At 34.7% G+C, this 25,524-nt stretch overlaps 1 protein-coding gene and 1 long non-coding RNA gene across 3 annotated transcripts in view; one reads left to right on the top strand and one right to left on the bottom strand.

Moving 5' to 3' along the window:
* Positions 1–1,058: 1,058 nt before the first annotated feature.
* On the top strand, positions 1,059–3,182 carry LOC145280288 (uncharacterized). Its single transcript, XM_080132064.1, has one exon. It carries the CDS (start codon positions 1,059–1,061, stop codon positions 3,180–3,182), a length of 2,124 nt encoding a protein of 707 aa, XP_079988190.1.
* A 3,761-nt stretch (positions 3,183–6,943) lies between these two features.
* LOC145299021 (uncharacterized) overlaps positions 6,944–25,524 on the bottom strand; it is a 43,181-nt gene continuing 24,600 nt past the window's right edge. For both annotated transcript variants that reach the window (XR_013871388.1, XR_013871439.1), the window contains 2 exons: positions 8,387–8,503; positions 6,944–7,033 (listed from right to left, as the gene is read on the bottom strand). This is a non-coding gene — a long non-coding RNA (uncharacterized LOC145299021). The remainder of the gene's footprint in view (positions 7,034–8,386; positions 8,504–25,524) is intronic.

Consider the following 25,524-nt stretch of genomic DNA (forward strand, 5'->3'; position numbering starts at 1 on the left):
GGGAGTCGTAGACCAGACTTCTCTGTAAAAAGGTCTAATAACAAGTTTAAGCCTTCCTTACCAGATAAAAGACCCTCCACGTTGGAGAATTTCCACGTCAAGACATCTAAAGTCAAATATAGATGTTGTTTTTGTAAAAGTAATGATCACAAGGCTCATATGTGTAAATCCTATCCAACGTTTAAGGACAAGTTGAGAAGGTGTAACGAGTTAGTGATTTGTTCTAGATGCATCAGCCATCTCCATGGGGAAAAAGACTGTCCTTGCAATGGAAGGGAGTCTGAGCTGTGTTGGTCTTGCAATAGACCTGGGCACCGTAGCGTTATGTGTCCCATGGCGGTCAAGCCTACTGTTTCTTCTAACGCTTGTTGGATGACCAGTGGCTCGTCCTTATTACCTGTAGTTAACATTTCGGTTAATGTGGGTGGCAAGGATGTGTCCTTTAACTGTTTGGTAGATACCGGCAGTGAGAGATCTTACCTCTGCAAAGGACTTATAAGAAAGATTTCCATGTCCTCACCCATGAAAAGTCGCAGATTTCTTATAAAGACCTTTTTGGGTAATAAAGTAAGAGAAGATCTCCGTGTGAAATTTCAGGATGAATCAAGGCAAGTTTCATTCTTGTTGGATGAACACTTAGACCTGTCCTTTAAAATTGAAGGATTAGGCGGTGTGATATCTGACTTGAGAAAGGACTTGAGAAAGGACTTGAGAAAGGACGAGGTGAAATTGGCTGCTGATTTCTCGTGTATGAAAAACGACATGCTGCCAGTCCATGGTCTGATTGGTATTGATGTAATCAAGTTTTTGGGCCCCTTGCAGCTAACCCAATTTAAAGACGGATTTGCATTTAGTTCGTCTCAGGGAATGATTTTGTTTCGGACTTCAAATCCTGTTGTTCTGTGCGGGAGCAGGCTGGCTTGAATTACAATCGAGTCGTAGGGAAATTTTCGTCGTGTAATGTTACTCATGTATACTTTGTTTTGGAGCCTAAATCGAATCATTTGGATCCTTGGAGTTGTTTTGATGAAGCGGCAGTGGATAGGTCCATAGAGAATATGTTCAATCTCGAAACATTGGGTGTTACAGATGAGGTATGCAGTAGCTACGATAAAATAAAAATAGCAGATTTTCGTTCGTCTATTGAATATCGTGACGGAAGCTACTATGTAAGTTTACCTTGGAACCTAGATAAGTTGAACGAAGTTCCATCTAGTTATAATGTGGCATTAGCTGTCTTAGACAAAGTAGTAAATAAATTGTCTGACAAAAATCTGTACTCTGATTATTGCAAAGTATTTCTTGATCAGGAGAACGAAGGCATAATTGAGAGAATTCATGTGCCTCCTTCAGAATTTGCCAAGTATACCTGGATACCCCATCGTCCTGTCTACAAAACTGAATCACAGTGCACAACAAAAATAAGGCCTGTGTTCAATTGTTCGCTGAGAACGGGTGGTAAGCCGTCCCTCAATGATTGCGCCTATACGGGTGTGAACCTGTACACTGATATGCTGGAGCTTTTGTTCAAATTCCGAACCGATACGTTGGTTCTGTTAGCGGACATTAGAAAAGTGTTTTTGATGGTCAAATTGAAGAGCGAATTTGACAAGAATCGTTTCTGCTTCTTTTTGAAGTTAGAGGACGAGCTGGTCTGTTTCAGGTACAGCACTTTGATCTTTGGATTTGTGTCCAGCCCGTTCATTTTGTGTTATATAGTGAAGTATCATGTAGAAAAACATGCCGCAGGACCCTGCCGTGACATGCTGTTGAATAACTTCTATGTCGATAATCTGGTTAAAACACACCAGTCGCAGTCTGAATTGCTGAAGTTATATGTGGAAGCAGTAACTACCATGGAAAAGGGTGGCTTCGAATTGAAAACTTGTAGCAGTAACAGCGAAATAGTTTCGCAACGTATACAGTTGGACAACAATGGTTCCTCTCACGGAATGGTGTGTGAGAAAGTCTTGGGCTATATGTATGATCCGATGTTGGATGAAATGAAATTAAGTAGCGGAGGTGTTGAGAGAGTAGTCTCAACTAAAAGAGACATGTTGTCTGTGAATTCTTCGATCTTTGACCCATTGGGTCTTGTGTTGCCTATTACTATAAAGGGAAAAATCATGTTGAGCCAAGTATGGAAGTTAGGTATAGGCTGGGACCAAGCAATTCCTAATGATATATTATCTCTTTGGAATAGTTTTCAAAAGAGTCTTAAGGACATTCAAAACATTGGTTTTAATAGATGTTCGGTTCAAACTGATTTGCCGGTAATCTTGATCATGTTCTGTGATGCTTCGAACCGTGCTTACGGAATTGTCGAATATATGTACCAACGAGGAAGGGCTAACTTATTTTTTGCAAAAGCTAAAGTGGCTCCCTCTGTCAAGAGAAGCCTTCCTACGTTGGAATTGTTGGCTGTATTTTTGGGCATTAAACATGTAATTATTTTGGTTAAGATGTTCCCGAATTTGTTCAAGGAAATCATAGTGGCTGTCGACGCACAAGTAGTGTTGTCGTGGTTATTGTCGGAAACCATCAACACCAAGTGTCAGTTTACGAGAAACCGATTGAAAGATATCAAGTCTATGGTTAACGAACTGACAGATAAGGGTTTGGAAGTTATTACTCCCAACGCGTTCCTACATTCATATCCTGGAAGTGCTGTGTTTCTGAATTTTGATGAAGAGATGTCTTCTATTGAACCTCCTAGTAGGTCAGATTTAATCGATAGTTTAAAATATCGAGAATCCATTTTGAATAAGTTCAGGTCTATGTGGTATGAACAGTACTTGATGAGTTTGAGAGAGTTATTTAGTGATTTGTACCAGTCTAGTTTTGATAACAAGATAAAGGTGAATGATGTAGTGTTGATAAAAGGTTTTAAGTCTAGACCTCACTGGAGTTTGGGCAGGGTGATGAAACTGACCCAAGGTTCCGACGGATTGGTGAGATCTGCCTTGATTAAAAGAGGTGATACGTTGCAAGAGCATTCAATAAAACATTTATTCCCGTTGGAACTTTCTATAACTCATTCTTTCCAAGCCCCTGCTGCAGATCAAGGTGATGATTTGCCTGAAGGTGAAAATGTTGTGGAATCAGTTCGTGAGGATCAGTCTAGACCTGTTAGACATCAGAGATCAGTTAAAGAGAGAAATCCTGATTATCTCTGGTATTAGTTGGAATATGTCCACCTTTTTTCTTTTCTCTTTTTCTTTTTTTGTTCGGGAGAGTGTCAGAAATTTAATTTCTTCCTTCTTTTCGTCGTTATCTTTTATCTTTCCTCCCTTCTTTCCTTCTTTAACTTTACGTCTTTTTAACGAGCTGCTGCTGCTGCTGAAAGAATCACGCCACAATTGAGATACTTTTCCCGCAAAAATTCAACAAGCGAAAGTCAGTTTTGGACAGAGATTCCACGAGGGTAACATGCAAGTTACGAACTCTGGTCCTACTCAGACATTCAAGTCTTAAAAATAGTAAAGTTATTTCATTGTTCATAGGAATGAATAATGAGTTTCAGAAAGAGTCAAATCAAGTTGGTTGACTCGAAAAGAAAAGAAAGAATCTATTCTAAGAAGAATTGATCTATAAACTTGACGCACGAGATGCGATTAAATGTCGGCGTGTGGAAACCGAAATGTCTAACCAGTGAGAATTTCATCTGACAAGAAGGACGAACGGAGGTTTTACCAAACAACGTTGAGTTTTCAAATTCAAGGATTATTTTCAAAAAAACCGAAATGTCTAACCAGTGAGAATTTCATCTGACAAGAAGGACGAACGGAGGTTTTACCAAACAACGTTGAGTTTTCAAATTCAAGGATTATTTTCAAAAGAACTTTAAAGGATTCTGTCACTGAAGTGAGGACAGATCGATTTGGAGTGGCGTGAAGAAAATATATATGTAAAAAAAAGGACTCACACACATATATATAAAGATAAAAAAAGAAAGGTTAAAAAAAAACGAAATCATTGTTTTACGCAGTAAGTTCTCTTATTCTAATTTTCTTTTATTTCTGTACTCTCTCTCTAGTGTTAATTAAGCCTTTAGTGCTTGCCATAAGGACATTTTTTGGCAGTCGAATTGGTGAACATATAAACTGTATTTTCTCAATAATTGAACTTTGCAGCTTTGCTGCCTTCTTTCCCCAACCCTTATGCTTTCTTTTTCCCTCAATAAAATGTCAATATTTTTTTATTCTTAAAAGTATTTCCTTGTCTTTATTTTTTCATGTCCTGATTTTTCTAGGCTTATTAACATGAACCACGTGGGATAACCTTCACGGGACTCAGTGAATAAATTTCCCACAAATCATAATAATAAATTCTTAAATCTTACTCATTTCACTACCTCAGAAAATAAAATCGTGACACAAACATCGATTGGTGTTGATTTGGGCAATATACTGTTAAGAGTTATTTCCCTTGCACTGCAGTTTTAAACTGGTTTCTAATATTTCAATGACATAAGGAACTTTTCGTTTTCGTACAATCAGTGTTGCCTATTTAGCAATTTTTCCAGTAGATCTGGAGATTTTGTTTACAATTTAACGGAAAAAATTTTGATCTAGCGGCTAGCGTTTTTTTTCCCTAGAAAATCTGGAGATATTTTATACCCACACATCAGCAATTTAATATATATATATATATATATATATATATATATATATATATATATATATATATATATATATATATATATATATATATATATATAATGCGCTTGAAAATATTTTAAAACATAAACTACACTCATACAGGTAGCTGGACATTTGGATTTTATTGATTTTGGTAACAATGTTTTGTTGATTATTATTATTTTTTTTTTTTTTTACCATTTCTACAGTTTAAGAATAATTAACTTAACCATTCTTTAAACTCCCTATGAAATCGATTTTTCCAATTACTTTTTAATGGGAATGAGCCGTTCCACCCTCTATAGTTTAAAATAAGCACCCCATTAATTTAAAAGTCTTGGTAAACGTTTAGAAAAGTTAACAGTAAAAAATTGTAACCCCCCAAACCAATAAACAAATAAATAAATAAAACAAAAAACTTGTATCAAACGCATTAAAATTTGATTATCTAACGACCCGTATACTTTTAACGTGGAAAAATTAATACTAATTTTTTTTTCTAATTTCGAAATATGTTGTTCAAATTGGTTTTTACATATGAATAAAAAGCAAAACAAATGACAACTTATCGCAAAACGGGTGTGGAGGCTTAATTCCTGAAAATTTGTATATCAGAAATTTAGTTAGTAGCAGAAATTAGTATGTACGGATAACTATGCCCAAGGTTGAAAGTTTAAAATTACAGTCCAAGGGAAATAACTCTTAACAGTATAAAGTAACACCGACCGATTTTGTGCTATTGTTTTATTTTCTGATGCAGCGAAATAAGTCAGATTTAAGAATTTTTTTATAATAATAATAATAATAATAATAATAATAATAATAATAATAATACTTTGAGCCATTAAAAACGGGCAAAAGTTATAGTCCGTTAACTTAGAATGCGTGTTTTATCCCAACTTGATGGTTGAATATGGTATAATTTGTGCTCACTTTTGCAATAAACACTAATTAGTATTAATCCCTAACTCTGCATCAAATAGATACCATAATACTTAATTCACTGCACCTTATAATAAAATTTCAGCCAGATTGGCTGTGTAGTTTCTGAGAAAAACATGAATCGGCAAACAGACAAGGAAAACATTAGTTAACGCTGACAATTAAATGTAATACTGAACGTTGAAAACATTAGTGAAAATATATAAAAACAGAAATGTTGACTGTTTGAGAAAACAAGTATGTAGGTACAACACAGTCATTCGTTAAAGAGCAGAATAGTTAACACTCGAGGAATTGTAAATAATAACAAAACTGAAGAAATACCTTATACGAAACGGTATAAAAGATACATAATTGAATTTTACTGTGTTTGGACTAAACGCAGTAAAATTCAATTATGTATCTTTTATACATGCTGCAACTGTGTTTAATTACTTTTTGTTTAATTTCTTTTAACTCTCTTTATAGCAAACAACTGATTGATTTGAACTTAATCATGGGGGATTTCATTCTTAAAATTAAAAAAAAATAAAAAAAAAAATACTATGATGACCACTAATTTAAACTTAGGGTTAATGGCAGAAAAAGTCATTTGTTTACAAATTTTCAGGAAATAAGGCTTCATAGCTATTAAGCAATAAGTTGTCATTCTATTTAATTTTTATTAAGTACGACGGTAAAACCACTTTAAACAACATTTTAAAATAAAAATAAAAACAAAACTTAGTGGTATCACATTAAAAGTATACAGATAATTCAATTCTGTTGCTTTTGAAATAAGTGTTTTTTTTTTTTTAAACAATTTTCAACTGTTAACTCTTCTAAACGATTACCAAGTGAATAATCACTTTAAAATTTATCGGAATGCTTAGATCATATCTTAAACTATAGAGGTAGGAACCCCACCAACACCATCACCATAAAAATGTACTTGTAAAAAACAATTTTATAGCGAGTTTTAAGAATGGTTAACTGAAAAAAAAAAAAAAAAAAATGTCGAAAAACAAAACAAACAAACCATATAGTCAACAAATAATTATTACCAAAGGCAATAAATGATACTTTTCTAGCTAATTGAAAGAGTATAGTTTATGTTTTAAAGTATTTTTAAGCGTATTTCTTTCTTTTTTTTCTTTTTTTTAAATCTTAAATTGCGGGTGTGTGGGTGTCAAATATCCAGATTTTCTAGAAAAAACCCGCTAAATCAAAATTTTACCGGCTAAATTGCAAACGAAATCTTCAGATCTAGCGGAATAATAGCTAAATTAGCTACACTGATTGTAAACGTATAATCGCTTAGAACAAAATTAGAACAAAAACGAAAAGGTCTTTATGTCATTAAAAAATAAGAAAAAGTAGAACTTACAGTCCAAGGGAAATAACTCTTCACAATCCTGTATAATCCAAGGGAGTAGCAACACCAACCGATGCTTGTGCCATTGTTTTATTTTCTGAGGGAGGGAAATGATGCGAAATGAGTTTATTATTTCAGCCAGATTGGCCTTGTAGTTTTTGAGAAAAATTGAAATGGACAAACAAACAAACAGAAATATAATACAAATTATTTTTATATTTTCTCTTTAAAAATATTCTGTATCTACTACCAAAAAATACTTTCTACATTTCTTTTTTTAGGTTTAATATGATTCTTAAATTTTCTTGACATTTTTAAGTTCATAAGTACCTTGTATCTTTCAATGCATGTTTAAAACGAATTGTATATTGTGGGGGATTTATATGACCGTGTGTATACGGCACCAGAAAGAATATGTTGTGTTGTCGGGGATTCCGTATGACATGTATCTACCTCGTGTAATGTTTAGTGGTATAAAAATTATGACAACAGATACATTTTAACAACAGACATGTAACAATTCTCTGGTATAAAAATTATGACAACAGATATATTTTAACAACAGACATGTAACAATTCTCTGGTATAAAAATTATGACAACAGATACATTTTAACAACAGACATGTAACAGTTCTCTGGTATAAAAATTATGACAACAGATACATTTTAACAACAGACATGTAACAATTCTCTGGTATAAAAATTATGACAACAGATACATTTTAACAACAGACATGTAACAGATCTCTGGTATAAAAATTATGACAACAGATACATTTTAACAACAGACATGTAACAGTTCTCTGGTATAAAAATTATGACAACAGATACATTTTAACAACAGACATGTAACAATTCTCTGGTATAAAAATTATGACAACAGATACATTTTAACAACAGACATGTAACAGTTCTCTGGTATAAAAATTATGACAACAGATACATTTTAACAACAGACATGTAACAGTTCTCTGGTATAAAAATTATGACAACGGATACATTTTAACAACAGACATGTAACAATTCTCTGGTATAAACATTATGACAACAGATACATTTTAACAACAGACATGTAACAGTTCTCTGGTATAAAAATTATGACAACAGATACATTTTAACAACAGACATGTAACAGTTCTCTGGAGTTGTAACATGAGGTCCATAATAAAAGTATTATATTATCAATTCTGTTGGAAACTATTAAAATGGTCGATTGTTATGATGAAATTATAATAGTCGATCATTTTAATAGTTTCCGGTGTTTTCCAGTAGACTAACAACATAACAGAATTGATAATATAATACTTTCATTATTGGCATTTAATTTGTTAAAAAAAAATAAAGCTAATAAACAAAGCAGTATCACGGCATGAGAAATTTTCAATTTGACTTTACTAGTCATCATTTTTTAAAAAGTTGTTTAATTATTTTATACAGAACGAATATTACATATTTGTTTTGGCGTCTCCATGCCATTCGGTCCCCTCTTGCAATGTAAATTATACGTTCGGTGGTGTGTTAAACCAGAGCTCTACACAAGGATGCATAAAGAATCTGGGAACACAACTGAAAAAAAAAAAAAAAAGGGGTCAAGAATTTAGTAAACTTTGAGAAGAGAAAAAAAATCTACGCACACAAACAAAATAAGGGTTCAAAAGAAATATATGTATTGAATAAAAAAAAAAAAACGAAAAAAGAACAGTATTTACATGTTAAACTTTAAGGTAAGAAAAGAAAAAAAAATGAAAACACATAGTTTGCATGTTTTCATTTTTATGTGTCACATACGCATACATAAAACAATACATTATATGTAAACTGTATAGAAGAAAATAGCATACAAACGCACTTGATGAGAAAATGTATTTCAGCAATTAAGAAAACAGGTGATATGTTGTAATTGGCCATGAAAAATAGGTTTGTGAAAAAATTGTTGATTGTGTCAATTTTATGTTGAGAAAAAAAACATGTCTGCGTCGATTTAAGTAGGAAATAAGAAGCATGAGAAAAAGAAAGAAAAGATCTACTATTAACACACAGACAATATGAAAAAAAGTAAGAATAAAAGAAAAACACAGCCACAACAATTGAAATTTTTGCCAAATTGTTTTAATATTTGTTTTGGTAACCAATCAAATTAGTTCTGCTGCCAAAAACAAAACTTGAATCCTCTTTTTGCTTAACTTAAACAAAAAATGTTCTGAATTTTTTATGAAATCGTATTTTCCTTGTTGAAGTTTTCAGCTTTCATGTTTTTGAGTAAAAGAAAGGACAATTAAAATGGAAATTCTTGGCTTTATTGAGAACAAAAACAAACAAAAAAAAAAAGAAGAGAAACAAGGGATGTATCTTGCTAACAGAACAGAGATTGGTCTCGGTTTTGGAATTGAGTTTTGTGAAATTTTGTTTTGTGTTTTGACTTTTCATTAATGGACTTCGAACTAAAATACTCCTTGAGTAAATGTATTTGAAAATTGTGAATGTGATTTTCTGATGTATTAATGTTTGTATTTGTTTTGGAAAGCTGCACACTCTGTTATGATTTAATTTGTTGTTAAGAGTTATCCCCCTTGGGATTGACATTCATAATAAAAGCGCCCTCTGTTTCATTTTCCCGCTCGATCCTTTCAAGAGCGTACGTGTATTTTACAGTTAATAAAACCTTTCTAAAAGGCAATTCTTTACTTACTGATACTACTCACTTCAATTTTATTAACTGTAAAAAAAAAAAAAAAATGGATCGAATCTTACGTCCCGACAGATTCGAGGTGGAACCTACATGCCCTAATTCCGAAAAATCCTATAGGCATTGGAAATTAACCCTCCAGAATTATATCCGCTCACATAATAACGGATTAATCGAAAACACTTCAGATAATTTCTTTGCCTTGATCAATTGTATTTCAGCCTCTGTTTTCGATTTAATAAGCGATAAAACCGACTACGATAGTGCATTAAGAACATTGGACGCCGCTTATTTAAAACCTGAAAATATTGTTTATAATAGATATCGATTGATGACGACAAAGCAACAAACAACACAAAATATAGATGCCTTCATACTACAATTGGAAATGCTTGCCAAAACATGTAACTTCGAAGCGGTTTCTGCTGAAGAAAACAAAAATCAATACATTCGGGAAGCTTTCATCGGTGGAATTTCTTCTTCGTCCATCCGACATGACTGTTAGAAAAACCCATCCTGACTTTACAAGACACATATGCCACGGCCAGATCTCTTGAACAAGCAGAAAAGCATTCGATAAGCTACACAAATAACTTTACTGTAGCAGCTACAAATAATCCTTCGGGCTACAATCGTATAGCTGTGGCTAAAGAAAATATGCATCCAAAAGGGGTTTGTTTTTTCTGTGGAAAATCACGTCATCCTCGATATTTATGTCCTGCACGAAACGCCGAATGTAAAAAATGCAAAAAAAATGGTCATTGGGCTAAAGTGTGTAAATCTTCTATTTCTAACACTCATACTGCTGTTCTTTATGACGACTCTGACTACCCCTCACCTTCTCTATCCTGACTAGGAACTAACTCCAAAGATGTCACATTCACTCAATGCCAAATTAACGGGCACTTCGTGAACGCTATGGTGGACTCCGGCAGTGTAAAAACATTCATTAATGAAAATACTGCTAAAAAACTTAAACTCTTCACAATACCTAAAAACAAAACTATAGCTCTGGCTGCTTCCGATCAACATGCTAAAATAACTGGCGAAGCTGTCGTGGATTTAATACTGAAAGATAAAACCCATTCTGGAATAACAATTGAAATCATTGAAAACCTTTTCATTGATTCAATAATCGGAAAAGATATTTTAAAAAAATATAAAAAAGTAACACTTAAATTCGACGGTCCTAGAGACAAACTTATAATTGGAGCTATAAACACGAATAATTTTTTTCCTACCATAAACGTTCCACCCCCTCCTCTCTTTTCTAATCTTTCTCCTCATACTACTCCTATTGCGACAAAATCCCGACGTTACACTTTTGCCGCCAACAAATTCATAAAAGAAGAGACTGCTAGAATGTTGAAAGAAGGCATAATTGAACCTTCGATATCTCCGTGGCGAGCGCAAGTTCTTGTAACTTCGAATGAGAATCATAAGAAAAGAATGGTAGTCGACTACAGCGATACCATTAATAGATTCACGGAACTAGACGCTTACCCAATGCCTAATATCAATAAGATGGTAGACGACATCGCTCAATATAACATCTTCTCTACTCTCGACCTAAAATCTGCTTATCACCAAATACCTATACATCATGCTGATCGTAAATTCACTGCGTTTGAAGTAAGTGGCAAACTTTTTCAATTTACTCGTCTTCCTTTTGGCATCACCAATGGAGTAAGTGCTTTACAGAGGAGCATAGACTATATTATAGAAAAAGAAAATCTAACCGATACCTTTGTGTATGTTGATAACGTAACTATATGTGGAAAAAATCAAGAAGAACACGATTACAATCTTCAAAAATTCTACAAAATTGCTAAACAATATAACATCACTTTAAATGAAAATAAAAGCATAATTTCTTCTAGTTCTATTACTCTACTCGGCTACACCATAGAAAATAATCAAATAGCTCCCGATTATCAAAGACTAAAACCATTACTCGAAATGCCACCTCCGCTGAATCTTAAATCTCAAAAAAGAATAGTTGGAATGTTTTCCTATTACTGCAAATTCATTAAAAAATTTTCTGATAAAATTTTATTACTAAATCAAAACAAAGAATTTCCACTACCTCCATCTGTATTAAAATCTTTTCAAACATTGAAAAATGATCTAAAAGACGCCACTTTAATAACGGTAGATCCAAATAAAGAATTTGAAGTAGAAACGGACGCTAGTAACTATTGCATTGCTGCAACACTAAATCAAGAAGGTCGTCCTATTGCATTTTTTTCAAGAACTCTCAATACTAACGAAATTAAGCACCATGCAGTAGAAAAAGAGGCAGCCGCTATTGTAGAAGCTCTCCGTAAGTGGCGACATTTTCTACTCGGCAGGCACTTTAAAGTCATCACAGATCAGAAGAGCATCAGCTTCATATTCGACAATAAAAGAAAATCAAAAATTAAGAATGACAAAATATGTCGTTGGCGTATAGAATTATCCCAATACAATTTCACTATAGTTTATCGACCTGGACCTGAAAATATTGCTGCTGACACATTCTCTCGCATCTCTGCTCTTACTTACAATCTACAAGATCTTCGTGATTTACATAAACAATTATGTCATCCTGGTGTTTCAAGACTAAGCCATTTTATAAGAACGAGGAACCTCCCTTTTACTTTGGATCAAATTAAGAATATTACTGACTCTTGCTCATCCTGTCAATTACTGAAACCCAAATTCGCCAATACCAATGGAGGGACTCTCATTCAAGCCATATTACCTTTTCAACGATTAAATCTTGATTTTAAAGGCCCTCTACCTACTTCTATACATGGCAACAAATATCTACTTACTCTAATTGATGAGTATTCCCGTTTTCCTTTCGCTTTTCCTTGCAGAGATATGACAAGCAAAACCATTATCCACTGTCTAAACAAACTCTTTTCAATTTTTGGTTTGCCTGACATGATACATACTGACCGTGCTTCTGATTTCTTAGCAAGAGAAATAAAGGATTTTTTACACAAAAAAGGAATTGCTACTTCTAAAACAAGTAGATATCATCCTGAAGGTAATGGACAGATTGAAAAACTCAACGGTACCTTATGGAAGGCCATTCAAACAACATTACATTCTAATCAAATGAAACTACCTTATTGGGAAGACATACTACCGGACGCACTTCATTCAATTAGATCATTACTTTGTACTGCCACTAATATGACTCCCCATGATAGACTATTTAAATATAGTCGTAAATCTGCTTCCGGAATTTCAATTCCTTCTTGGGTTAAACCAGGCCCAATATATATTAGAAACCACACTAAAACAAGTAAACATGACCCTCCTGTAACGCCTGCCACCCTAATAGATGTCAACCCCCACTACGCTTATGTTCAACTACCTTCTGGTACTGAAACCACTGTCAACGTTCGAGACTTAGCTCCAAACTCATCAAATGAAGAAAACTCTAATAATAATCCTACTACTTCAGAGACTTTATTTGAACCTTCTACTAATGAAAACATTGGTCATGAGGAAGACAAAAATCAATCGTCTGATCTTGAAGAAAATCAGATTTCACTAAAAAATAATACTGAAAATCAGCATTCCTGCCAATCTGTGCGGAGGTCGTCCCGAGTTCGACAATTCCCTAGTAAATATAAGGATTTTGTGACTAAATACTGAAAAAACTGCAGTTTGGGTTCATATGTTATTTGTAAATAAAATGATTCTTATGTGATTGTAAAAAAAAAAAAAAAAAAAAAAAAAAAAAAAAATTTGTCTATAATTAATTACCCCTTACTTGAATACTTTAGGACGGGGAAAATGTTATGATTTAATTTGTTGTTAAGAGTTATCCCCCTTGGGATTGACATTCATAATAAAAGCGCCCTCTGTTTCATTTTCCCGCTCGATCCTTTCAAGAGCGTACGTGTATTTTACAGTTAATAAAACCTTTCTAAAAGGCAATTCTTTACTTACTGATACTACTCACTTCACACTCTTTCCTAAATAAATTTTTTAAAATGTTATCCTAGTAAAATAAAACAGATAATGAGTAAAGATTAAGAATTTAAATGAAAAAAAAAAAAAAAATTGAAGATTGAATAGAAATTTTCTGAACGTATGGTCAGCAAATAAGATTAGAATTTTAGAGATGTGTAGACAATACTGAATTTATTTAGGTGGTTATTAATTTTATTATTTTTGAGGAGTGATTTGTGAAAAAAATTTATTTTTCGTTTTTTATTTTCTTTGATCTCGAGTAGGATCGACGTGAAGCAAAAATTTGGTGCTTCATGAAGGGAAATTTGGAGTTTTCTGTGAGTTATGGGCCTAAGGGACGATTGCAATTCCCAACTCTGAAAAAATTTTTTTTCCAGCATAGCATAAGAAGGCGGACGTTCCCGTCCACCATGAGCAAGGCTAGTTGCGACAATCAACTTTAGGCTACACAAATGAATACTTTCCTAACATGGCATAAGGAGTGGAAGGATATAATGGTGAACGGATATATTATATTGCGAATCACTCGAGGGAGAAGTGAAAAAGAGGTGAATGAAGTAAAAAGGCTTTCCAAATGTAACATATAAAATGTGGAATATGGTCCCAAGTGAAAATATAGAGAACAAGGTATCTAATTAGATGAGAGATTTGGATAGACAATAGAGTGTATCTTGTGAGCTTACCAGTAGATATTGTAAACTGAGGTTTTCTCTTTGGTCCCCAAACATAGGGCATAAATTGATAGGGAAGTTAGAGTAGAATCAATATAGAAAATGCAAGGGCCTAGTTTTTAGTAGTACCCATGAGCAAGAAAGAATTAGAGGAATCAAAGGATGTAAAGTTATCGAGGTTTGATGAGAGGCGAAAGGTGCCTCTGTTTGACTATGACAGAAGGGTGGCTAGAAATGAACAGCCGACATCGATCATAGGAAGAGTAACCTACATCCAAAAGGAAAATGCCATTGGACTAGACAGGAGATTCTGTCTAGATGAAATAAGGCAATTGTCATTAGGTAAAGACTAACTACGGAAAAATTAATATGAAAGATTTCGACCTTTTTCTTAGCTGGAGGGTGTGGAAAATCTAAGGATCATGGCCTACAGGAAATAGAAATAAAATGTATGTCATACATTTTTGACAAAATAAAAGGGAAGGAGTGTTAATCTACCGGGAAACACCAGAAACTATTAAAATGGTCGATTATTATGATGAAATTATAATACTCGATTATTATTATCATTGTAATATTTGTAAAACTAGAATGTTATCTTAACAAAATAAAGATTTATAGAGAAAATCGTTTCTGTTAAGATGTTTAATAAATTAAGGAATGTAGAATAAAAACAATTTAAAATAGATTGATCTATGGAGTCTGACGACTCTTTACGTAGAAGTCATTTTAAAGTGACGTGGACTTGAGTTAGAGTTTGGGAAAAAGATATGATGATTTGATGAGTCAGAAATTTGTATTGAGAAAGGGCAGACACAGAAGGATCTGGAGTGAGAGAGTAGATTGAGCCGGAGGGTGATAGCTCCCAGTAAAGAGGATCATGATGTGTTAGTCTAGGATCAACGTCAGCTTTCCAATGGGGAAATATCAGAAATAAAAGTTGCAAAAAAGACAATCATTGATTGGTTGATTCGTTGGGATTGAACCTTGGTTGCAGCTGTTCTGACGATCTGTCAAACAAAGGAATGAACAGGTATGTTTCTCCAATTGGCTTGATGTTACAACCCCACAGAACTGTTGTCCCTTTTGTTAAAATATATCTGTTGTCATAATTTTTATACCATTAAACATTACATGAGTTAGACACATGTGCATAATAAATGCACCCGTCCATGTTATACGGAACCCTCGACAATGCAATACATTCTTTATAATGCCGTATATATACACAGTCATATAGATCCCCTACAATATAACAATTCGTTTCAAATATGCATTTAAAGATATAAGGTCTTTATGAACTTAGAAATATCAAGAAAATTTAAGAAGCATATTTAACCTAAAAAAATGGCACAAAGTATTTTACTGTGATAGAAACAATATTTTTAAAACACTAACAAAAAAAATATAATCTATATAAATTTCTGTTTGTCTGTCTGTCCGTCCATTCCAACTTTTCTCAGAAATATTGAAGCCAATCTGGCTGAAATTTTATGTGGACCTTTGTTATAATAAGATGCAGTGAACTAAGTATCATGGTATCTATTTGATGCAGAATTAAGGATTAATAATGATTTAGTGTTTATTGCAAAAATAAGCACACATTAAACCATATTCAACCATCAATTTGACATAAAGCAGTGAAAGCACTCGTTCTATACGAGTAAAAGTATTATTATTATTATTATTATAATAATAATAACAATAATAATATTATTATTACTACTACTACTACTACTACAGCAACAACAACAACAACAACAACAACAACAACAACAATCTAAAATCTGACTTCTTTCCCTACCTCAGAAAATACAACAACGGCACAAACATCGATTGGTGTTTACACTCCTTTGGACAATGTACAATACGTTTAAGAGTTATTTCCCTTGGACCGTAACTTTACACCCTTTCTTATTTTGCAATGACATAAGGACTTGTTTTTCGTTGTTCTAAGCGATTAGTGCTGCCAATTTAGCGGTTTCGTTTTACATTTAACTAGTAAATTTTGATCTTTCCTAGAAAATCTGCTAGAAAATCTGGAGATATCACCTAATTTGAATATTCTAACCTTAATGATTTGGTAAAATTTTACTTTAAGTCTCGTCTCACGTTCTTAAAGAAATAAATATTTTTTTTTTAGATTTCAGTGTGCTGAAAAAGAATATGAAAACCGTTTCCGTCGGAAATTTACCGTTTGCATGGTATGAACCCCGGAATGTTGGAAGTACGCGCGGATGTGATGTTGGGGCGCGCCCCAACATCACATCCCACCCCCCTGCTCGCTCGCGCCCCCAATGTACACAGTAAAATCTTCGGAAAATGTTAAATGGTGTTCTAATTGGTAAATGTCGGTGCGTTACTTTTTGAAAATTTGAAAATTCTATGTTCCAGGTAAAAAAAAAAAAAAAAAAAAAAAAAAAAGATAAATTACCCCCCCCCCGCCCCTTACTCCAACTTGGAGTGCTTTCCTTTTCTTGTTTTATTTCTTTTTCAGCTAATTTTAAATTTTCCACCCAAAAAGTGCTATAATATATTTTTGAAAATGAGAAAATTCTATGTCCTGGACCCCCCCCCCAACGTAGTTTGCTTGGTGAAGCCGTCGTTTATGCTACAGCGTGCATGCGCGTAGCATAAACGGAAGCTGCAAAATGGTGAAAAGTAGTTCGTGGGTTCAGGGGTAAATACCATGCAAACGGTAAATTTGCCCCAAGTTTGACTATCAGATTTGTTGTCAGCGACCTCAATTACCTTTAAAAAAACAAATTAGAGTGGTCGGTGTTATTCGTTGTCAGCGACCTCAATTACCTATAAAAAAAAGAAAAAACAAATTAAAGTGGTCGGTGTTCTGTAGTAGCGTATCTGGATATTTACCAAGAATTGTTTTGAAAAAAAAAAAAAAAAATCTTTCCGAGATTATTAATGCTATTCCAACTTAACCCCTCCCCCCTCCAAAAAAAAAACTGATTTGTCCGCCACAAAAAAGGGTCTTTCCGACATCCCCCTCCCCCGCAAAGTTGTTTTATTTTTCTTGTTTTTCATCTACTTTGAAATTTTCCGCCAAACATTACTATTGCTCTGTGAAAAGGCTGTCAGGTACGCGAGTGCGCGCGTGATTCCGCCATTGAAAAGCTCGCTTATGTTTCCGCGCACTTGCGTGTACTTCCAATATTCCGGGGTTCATACCATGCAAACGGTAAATTTCCGACGGAAATATGGTTTCCGTTCTGCTAGATCTACAGCATATGTCCTTACAGTTATATCGCATAGGATTAGCAAATCTCTCGACGTTGGCAATCTTTCTAGGGCAATTGCTCTTGACATATCTAAAGCCTTTGATAGGGTATGGCATAAAGGTTTACTTCATAAGATCGCTAGCTATGGTATAGCTGGAAAAGTCTTCTCAATTATTAAATCATTTCTTTCTGATAGGTTCATAAGAGTAGTAGTTGAGGGGCAAAAATCAGAAGCTCCCAGTATTAATGCCGGTGTCCCTCAGGGATCCATCCTGGGCCCAACTCTTTTCCTGATCTACATTAATGATCTTCCAAATCATATCTTTACATCATTTGTAGACATTTATGCTGACGACACTACCATTTATGGTACCACATCTAAGACAGTAAACGAGCAAGTACTCTCCAATTCTCTCTCCTCTGATCTTGAGCATGTAGTACAATGGGGAAAGGAGTGGCTGGTTACTTTTAATGCATCTAAAACCAAGCTTCTCTCTTTACATCATCAACATTTTAATCCACATTTGTCATCAATTGAAATGAATGGCTCTCGTCTTCAGGAGGCCTCAAGTTTTGACAGGCTTCTGGGCTTGACCATTACTCCTGATCTTAAATGGAACACGTATATCAAATCTGTTGCCAAGGCCGCTGGAAAAATGGTGGGATCTTTCTGTCGATCCAGTAGATATCTCACTGCTGATGCTATTCTCTATCTATATAAGAGCCAGGTACGTCCAAGGATGGAATACTGTTGCCACATCTGGGCAGGAGCTGCTAGAAAGGACTTGTCCTGCCTTGATAGAGTTCAAAATAGACTTCGTAGCCTCGTAGGAGATGTCCTTTTCTCCTCCTTACAACCTCTATCTCACAGAAGAGATGTTGCGAGTTTGTCTCTGATGTATCGTTATTTTCATGGAAAGTGTTCAACTGAGCTTCAATCTATGGTCCCCCCTCGCCAAACTTTCACAAGAAACACTCGTCTAGCTGTAAACACTATCAATAATTTCCCCCACTCTTTATCTGTGCCTAAACCTAAACATAGATTCCATGAACAAAGCTTCTTTCTTAGAACTGCACGCCTGTGGAATTGTCTTCCGTTTTCCTGCTTTCCGGCTGACTACAATATGGTTGTGTTCAAGTCTAAGGTAAATAAGTTCTTGATGAGCCGTTCCATATAAGTTATTAAATTTACCAAATTTTCATTACTAATGATTACTATATTGACCAACTTCTACTGTACACTCTTTAACCCTTATCCTTGAGTGGCCTCTGGGCCTTGATAATGTGGTGATGCCTTTGTAAAAAAAACAAAAAAAAAACGGTTTTCATATTCTTTTTCAGCACACTGGAATCTACAAAAAAAAACATTTTCTTCTATACGAACGTGAGACGGGCCTTAAAGTAAAATAATACCAATGATTTCACAAGAACTCTTACCGATCGGACTTTGCTTGTTCATGTTGTTATTTTGTTGAAAAATAAATGCAGCACATTTTAAACGAGAAGGAGATGTCATTGTGTTTTATTTCTTTTTTATTATTATTTTGTTTGGGGCAGAGGAATTTAATTTCTCTTAAATTTCTTTTCCTCTACAAAGTTAAGTCGAAAATTGAAAAATAAAAGCGAGAACAGTAAAAAAAAAAACTTATAGCAAACGCAGTCGAATTTAATTATCTACCATGCTAAAACTAATTTTTCCCCCTAATTTCAAAATAATAATAATGTTGTTCAATGTGGTTTTTGCATATGAATAAAAAAAAATAAACAAATGATAGCTTATCGCTTAATGGATGTGGAGGCTATATTGTAGCCTTGCTGTTGCCCTGGCTACTGCGCGAGTCTTTTCTAGTCTCACACAAAAACATGCGTTCACATTCCAAACTATATTACTTGTCATATACATACACGCACACAAACATACACGCCCACGTCCACACACGTACATATATTCACGTTCGTGTACATACACTCACATTCACGTGTATATACACACACATGCTAACACGCACAGATGGACGACGTTACTTCCCCTTTCAAAGGAAATCCACACATGCGCAAAAGACACCGGAAACACCTATAAAAGGAAGAGACAAGCTGTTTCCAGCCCTTTTTAGGACCAGCTTTCGAGCTGGACGGTCTACGGACCGACAGCGTGCCCTTTTCAGCATGCGTACGCACGCGCATATCTCACACCACTTGCTACTATGTGGGACAAAAAGCTAACAAACCATACGTACACTTTATACGCTTTCTATCTCCATAACCTGGATTGACATTCTCACTCTTTCTCACTCTATCTCCTCTTCGGCCTTGGTCCATCAACAGAGACATGTGCATGACTCTCTACTGAGCTTGACCCTCTCTTTCTACAGGCCGGCTTGCCACTTTGCGTTTCTCTATTGCATTCCCCTTTCCTTCCACGCGCGTAATCATCAACGGCTGAATGAACACGTGTACACCCAAGACTTTCATTTCTCAACAGAAAATAAACGACATGTTTATTTTATTCCAGCATTTGAGTTCTTTGTTTCCTTCATTCAATTCGTTTCATTATTTTTTCTTGTAGTGAGTTTAGGGTATTTTATATCCTGGTCTTCTACACTACTCAACTAGAATAATGGCAGCGCACAACACATGTCTGCTCAACAACTGTAAAACCCAGTGGCGTGCGTACGGCTGTATAAAGAACGTTTTAGCTATGCACACATTTGCTTTCCTACACCCACGCAAATATTCTACAATAAATAGCAAAACTTGGTACTTGTAGCGGAACGCACAAAGACAATGTTGTGATTTGCCTATCTACACACCTGATAAAAAGACTACATTACGTCCCACATGTAGCGATACAGTAAATAGTTCAGAATCTTCCAGCACCTGGCTATATAAACTTTTGCGTGTGTAAATTAAACAGTCAAGCCCAGCCCAACATGTTGTAAATAACAATAATGATTCCGTCCTCATGACGTTAAACTCATGGGCACCTGTCATTTAATTCTCCACGTGGAAATGGATTTTTACCTTTATCTGATTTTTTTGCTGAAGTAAGCAATTGATTGTTTTAATTTCATTTTAAAAGAACTATACTTCACCAGCCAGGATAACTTTCTTGTTAAATTTTTTATGTTTTTTATCATTTTCTGAACTTTTCCTACTTCATTTCCTAAAGAACGTGTTGCGGAGCTGGCTTTCTGGGGACAATCGACCCAACAACTAACAAGGTAGACACGGGCAAAAAGTAAACAAGAATTACAGACGTAGGTTGTTTGGTTAAAGACGAGGGTTCACCTTTTATTTGCAAAGGAAGCGAAAAATCATGTGATCCTAATGCTGGTTGTCTGGAGGCTAAGGTCTGAAGGTCTGGAACAGGTACACTAGACGTAGCATCGTTTAAAGTCGCTCACTGGGTCTGAACGATTGGCTGGCCGTCAGGGCGATCTGGAATGGTCGGTGGACACTGAAAACGTGGGGTCAGCATTAAGGAACGGATGGTAGATAGGGAGCCAAGTACAGGAGAGGTTGACGACCGAAGGAGCAAAGTGCATGCGAGGTTGCAGGCTGGAGGAGCAAGGTGCATGCGAGGTCGTAGGCCGAAGGAGTAAGTGCAGGCGAGAATTGCAGACCGGAGTAGCAAGGTGCAGGTGAGGTTTGCAGACCAGAGAAGCAAGGTGCAGGTGAGGTTGTCGGAAAGCTGCAGGAGGTGCTGAAAGATGCTGGAGTGAGCTGGAGGAGTGAGCTGGGAGTCACTAGAGACTGGAAGTGAAGTTTGCTGCTGGTGGGTCTCAGGAGGCAAGCAGTAATTAATCGCATTAGTAGAAAAACTTATTAGCCCTGATAAGAGCTGTTTGAACTGCTGCTGAGAGGGCTGCTTCTGCTGGGAATCCTTCGAATGGTGGATTTGGTTGATGTGACTAGTAATGTCTCACACTTCGGGAGCCTCCTCCTACTACCTGACCGAACTCACCTGACTGGGCCGAAGCAGGCTGTATTCATTTAGAAAGAGTGATTTTAGTGATGTCGCTCCTCACAAGACAAACAAACGTTTCTAATTAATTCCTTAACGAAATTTTTGCAATCAAAAGTACCTTGGGAGTTTGTTGATTCCATTTAAATTAATTTTGTCTAAAAGTAAAAAGTCCATTGTTTGAATTATTGATGTTAAGCTTGATACATTTGAATTCCGATGTGAGTAAAGGAGTCAAGGACGGAAAGAAAAGGAAAGCTAACGTATTCACTCAACCTGGATGTTGTTCATATGTTTAGCTTGCGTTAGCCTATTGTGTCCTTCGTTTAAGGGAAGGGAAGACAAAGAGAAACAGCATGGGTGGAGAAAGAAAAACAAAAGAAAATGGAGACAGTGATTTTGAAACCGCGACACCATGATCGCAGGAAGAGACTCTTAATAAAGGGGAAACTTTCCGGGTTTTTTTTCCATGTATTTTTCAATTATAAAGAAATAAATTTTATATAAAATTAATTCTCCGCCTTTTTCATCTTGTTTTGGTTGTTCAACTCATTTTACATTAAAAATTTTTTTTTTTATTTTTTGAGTTTGCGAGGCGGCTAACACCGATACCCACAGTCCCACAGCAGCTTGATTCCTGAAAATTTTCTGGTTTAGGCACAAATTGAACCATATTCAACCATCAATTTGGAATAAAACACTCATTCTAAGTTAAATCTGACTCATTTCGCTATCTCAGAAAATAAAACAGGGACATAAAAATCGGACTATATTGTGGCTACCGAGAAAGACTAATACGCTACACATTTTGATGAAAAACATGGGGAAAGAAATGGACATAGAAGAACAGAAAACCAAAACTTTAAATATAATTTCTGTATTTAAAGTAATAGTTGTTTAAATATTTCAACATATAATCTTGTGGAGTAAATCCAGCTTCCCAATAAGGGGCACTGGATAGGAACAAAAATAATCTCAGTCATGAAAGATTTCTCCTCCACCGACTGAAGACAGAAAAGGTAAAGTGTAGCATCAAAACAGATACTACACTGTGATCTTGTTCCGAAGGCCAAAAAAATATTTGTTTAATGTTTCTTTAATTATTTGTTCTCTAAATTCATAATTCAGTTTTAAATAATTCAGTATTAAATTGTATATTGCTTTAAAATTACTTAATTTTACATAGATATTATTTATATTGAATAAAGTTCAGTTTAAGTATTAATCGAACTGTGTTCCTTTTTCTTTTTAAAAATGTTTTATTGCTCTTTTTCAAATGGCCCTCATATAGTACTGACAGTCTGACAAATCTTACCTACATTGCTTGCAGACATTTTTCAGTTCTTCTTACTCTCGGTGGCCGTGACTATATGCAATACTGTTAAGAGTTATTTCCCTTGGACTGTAATTTTCAACTTTTTCTTATTTTTCAATGACATAAGGACTTGTTTGTTTTTCGTTGTTCTAAGCGATCACACGTGTACACTCAGTGTTGCTAATTTAGCGTTTTTCCCACAAGATCTGGAGATTTTGCTTGCAATTTAGCGGGTAAAATTTTGATCTAACGGCTAGCATTTTTTTTCTAAAAAATCTGACACCCACACACTCGCAATTTAAGAAAAAAATAAAAATAAAATAAAAGCGCTTGAAAATACTTTAAAATAAACTATACTCATTCAAGTAGCTGGAAAAGTATAATTTTGGTAAACAATTATTGGTAAATGAGTAGTTTAGCGGCGTAAAGTTATTTGACAGACAAAAATTATAAAAACTTTTTAAAATATAAAACACATTATTAGACCCAAAGGCTGTAATAAAACCAGAAAAAAAACTTACATTTTTATTATTTTTTCATCATTTTTTATAAGACTAATTGTACATTCGTGGCCGCCGTATTGCTCTAAATTTTGGTCTTTCTAAGTTTGACAGATTGACCTTTTTAAGGCCAAATTGACATTTTTTTTTTTTACACTTTTTCATTACAAAAAAGAATATAGCGGCCAAAAACGTTTCATAAACGAGAGTAATAAAAGGGCAAATTTGGCCTAGAAAAGGCCACTCGTCAAACCTTAGAAAGGCCAAAATTTAAAAGCCTTAAATAATTAACGCTGGTGGCCTTAAATAATTAACGCTGGTGGCCTTAAATAATTAACGCCGCTAAATTACACATTTACCCAATTAATTGTTGACTATCTTTTTTTCCACCATTTTTTCGGTTAACCATTCGTAAAATTTGCTAAAAAATCGATTTTTCAAAGTACTTTTTAATAGGGGATGAGCCATTCCAGCGTCTATAGTTTAAAATATGATTTAAGCACTTCCATTAATTTAAAAGTATTTAATTACTTGGTAAATGTTTAGAAAAGTTAACAGTCGAAAATTGTAAAAAAAAAAAAAAAAAAAAAAAAAGCGACAACAGTAAAAAGAAAAACACAAAAAACATATCAAACGCAGTAAAATTTAATTATATAACAATACATTTAACGTGCAAAAACTAAGTTTGTTATTTTTTATAATTATAAAATATGTTGTTCAAAGTGGTTTTTACATACTGCATAAAAAAATAAACGAGTGACAACTTATCGCTTAATGGGTGTGAAGGCTGAAAAATCCAAACAATCAATCCTCAGTTAAAATTTACTGATAAATGATCTTATTATGAACATCATTTATTTTCATGCATTGATTGCAACCATACTTTTGGTAGGAACGTAGAAGCCTCAAAAGTAACATTATTATATTTATTAAGTGATGCTGTGTAGTAGAAATTTTGTTCTACTTGATGTTGTCTCGTAGCAAATAAATTACTATTATCAACATCACTTTCTTCATAGGATCATTTAAAAAGTACCTTTCACAGTTCTATAAACCCTCTTTATTAACATTCCCTTATGAGAAAACTCGTACATTGTTTCACATAACATGAAACGACAGAAAAGGATTTTAGATTTGTTTCAAGTTACTTCAGATAATTTATATTTTACATTGACATGATGGAATCCTTTTTAGTGTTTATTTTTTTTTTTTACATAGGAGTCACCACTTATCAAAGCCCAGAGGCCACTCGAGGATAAGGGTTAAAGAGTGTACAATATCATAGTAATCGTTAGAAGTGTAAATTTGGTAAATTGGATTACTTAAGGGGAACGGCCAATCAAGAACTTGTTTACATTGGACTTGAAGACAACCATATTGTAGTCAGCTGGAAAATATCAAATGGAAGACAGTTCCACAAGTGTACAGTTCTAAGAAAGAAGCTTTGTTCATGGAATCCACGTTTAGGCCTAAACACAGATAAAGAATGGGGAAAATTATTGATAGTGTTTTCAGCTAGATGAGTGTTTCTCACAAAAGTTTGGCAAGGGCGAAACATAGATTGGAGCTCAGTCGAAAATTGCCATGAAAATAACGATAAAGCAGAGACAGGCTCGCAATGTCTCTTCTGTGAGAAAGAGGTTGCAGGGAAGAGAATAGAGCAACCCTACGAGGCTACAAAGTCTATATTGAACTCAGTCAAGGCAGGATAAGTCTTTCTAGCAGCTCTTGCCCAGATGTGGCAACAATACTCCATCATTGGACCTAACTGGCTCTTATATAGGTAGAGAATTGCATCAGGGGTGAGATATCTACTGGATAGATAGAAGGATCCCACCATTTTTCCAACGAATTTGATGTACGTGTTCCATTTTAGATCAGGAGTAACAGTCAAAACATGGAGCCTCCCCAAGACGAGAGCCATTCATTTCAACTGATACCAGATGGGGATCAGAGCATTGATGATGTAAAGATAGAAGCTTGGTTTTAGATGCATTAAAAGTAAACAACCACTTCTTTCTCCATTGTACCATGTGTTCAAAATCAGAGGAGAGAGAATCAGAGAGAACTTGGTCATTTACAGCTGTTGATGTGTTGCCATAGATAGTAGTGTCATCAGCATACATGTCTACGAATGATGTAAGGATGTGATTTGGAAGGTAATTAATGTAGATCAGGAAGAGAGTCGGACCCAGGATGGACCCCAGAGGGACTCCAGCATTAATAATATGAGCTTCTGATTT

Source organism: Euprymna scolopes, chromosome 1, assembly GCF_053919585.1.
Source record: "Euprymna scolopes isolate OS-2025 chromosome 1, ASM5391958v1, whole genome shotgun sequence".
Classification (NCBI taxonomy): Eukaryota; Metazoa; Mollusca; class Cephalopoda; order Sepiida; family Sepiolidae; genus Euprymna; species Euprymna scolopes.

Excerpts from the sequence above, each read along its gene's own strand:
- LOC145280288 (XM_080132064.1), top strand. The coding sequence starts at position 1,059 with ATGTTCAATCTCGAAACATTGGGTGTTACAGATGAGGTATGCAGTAGC.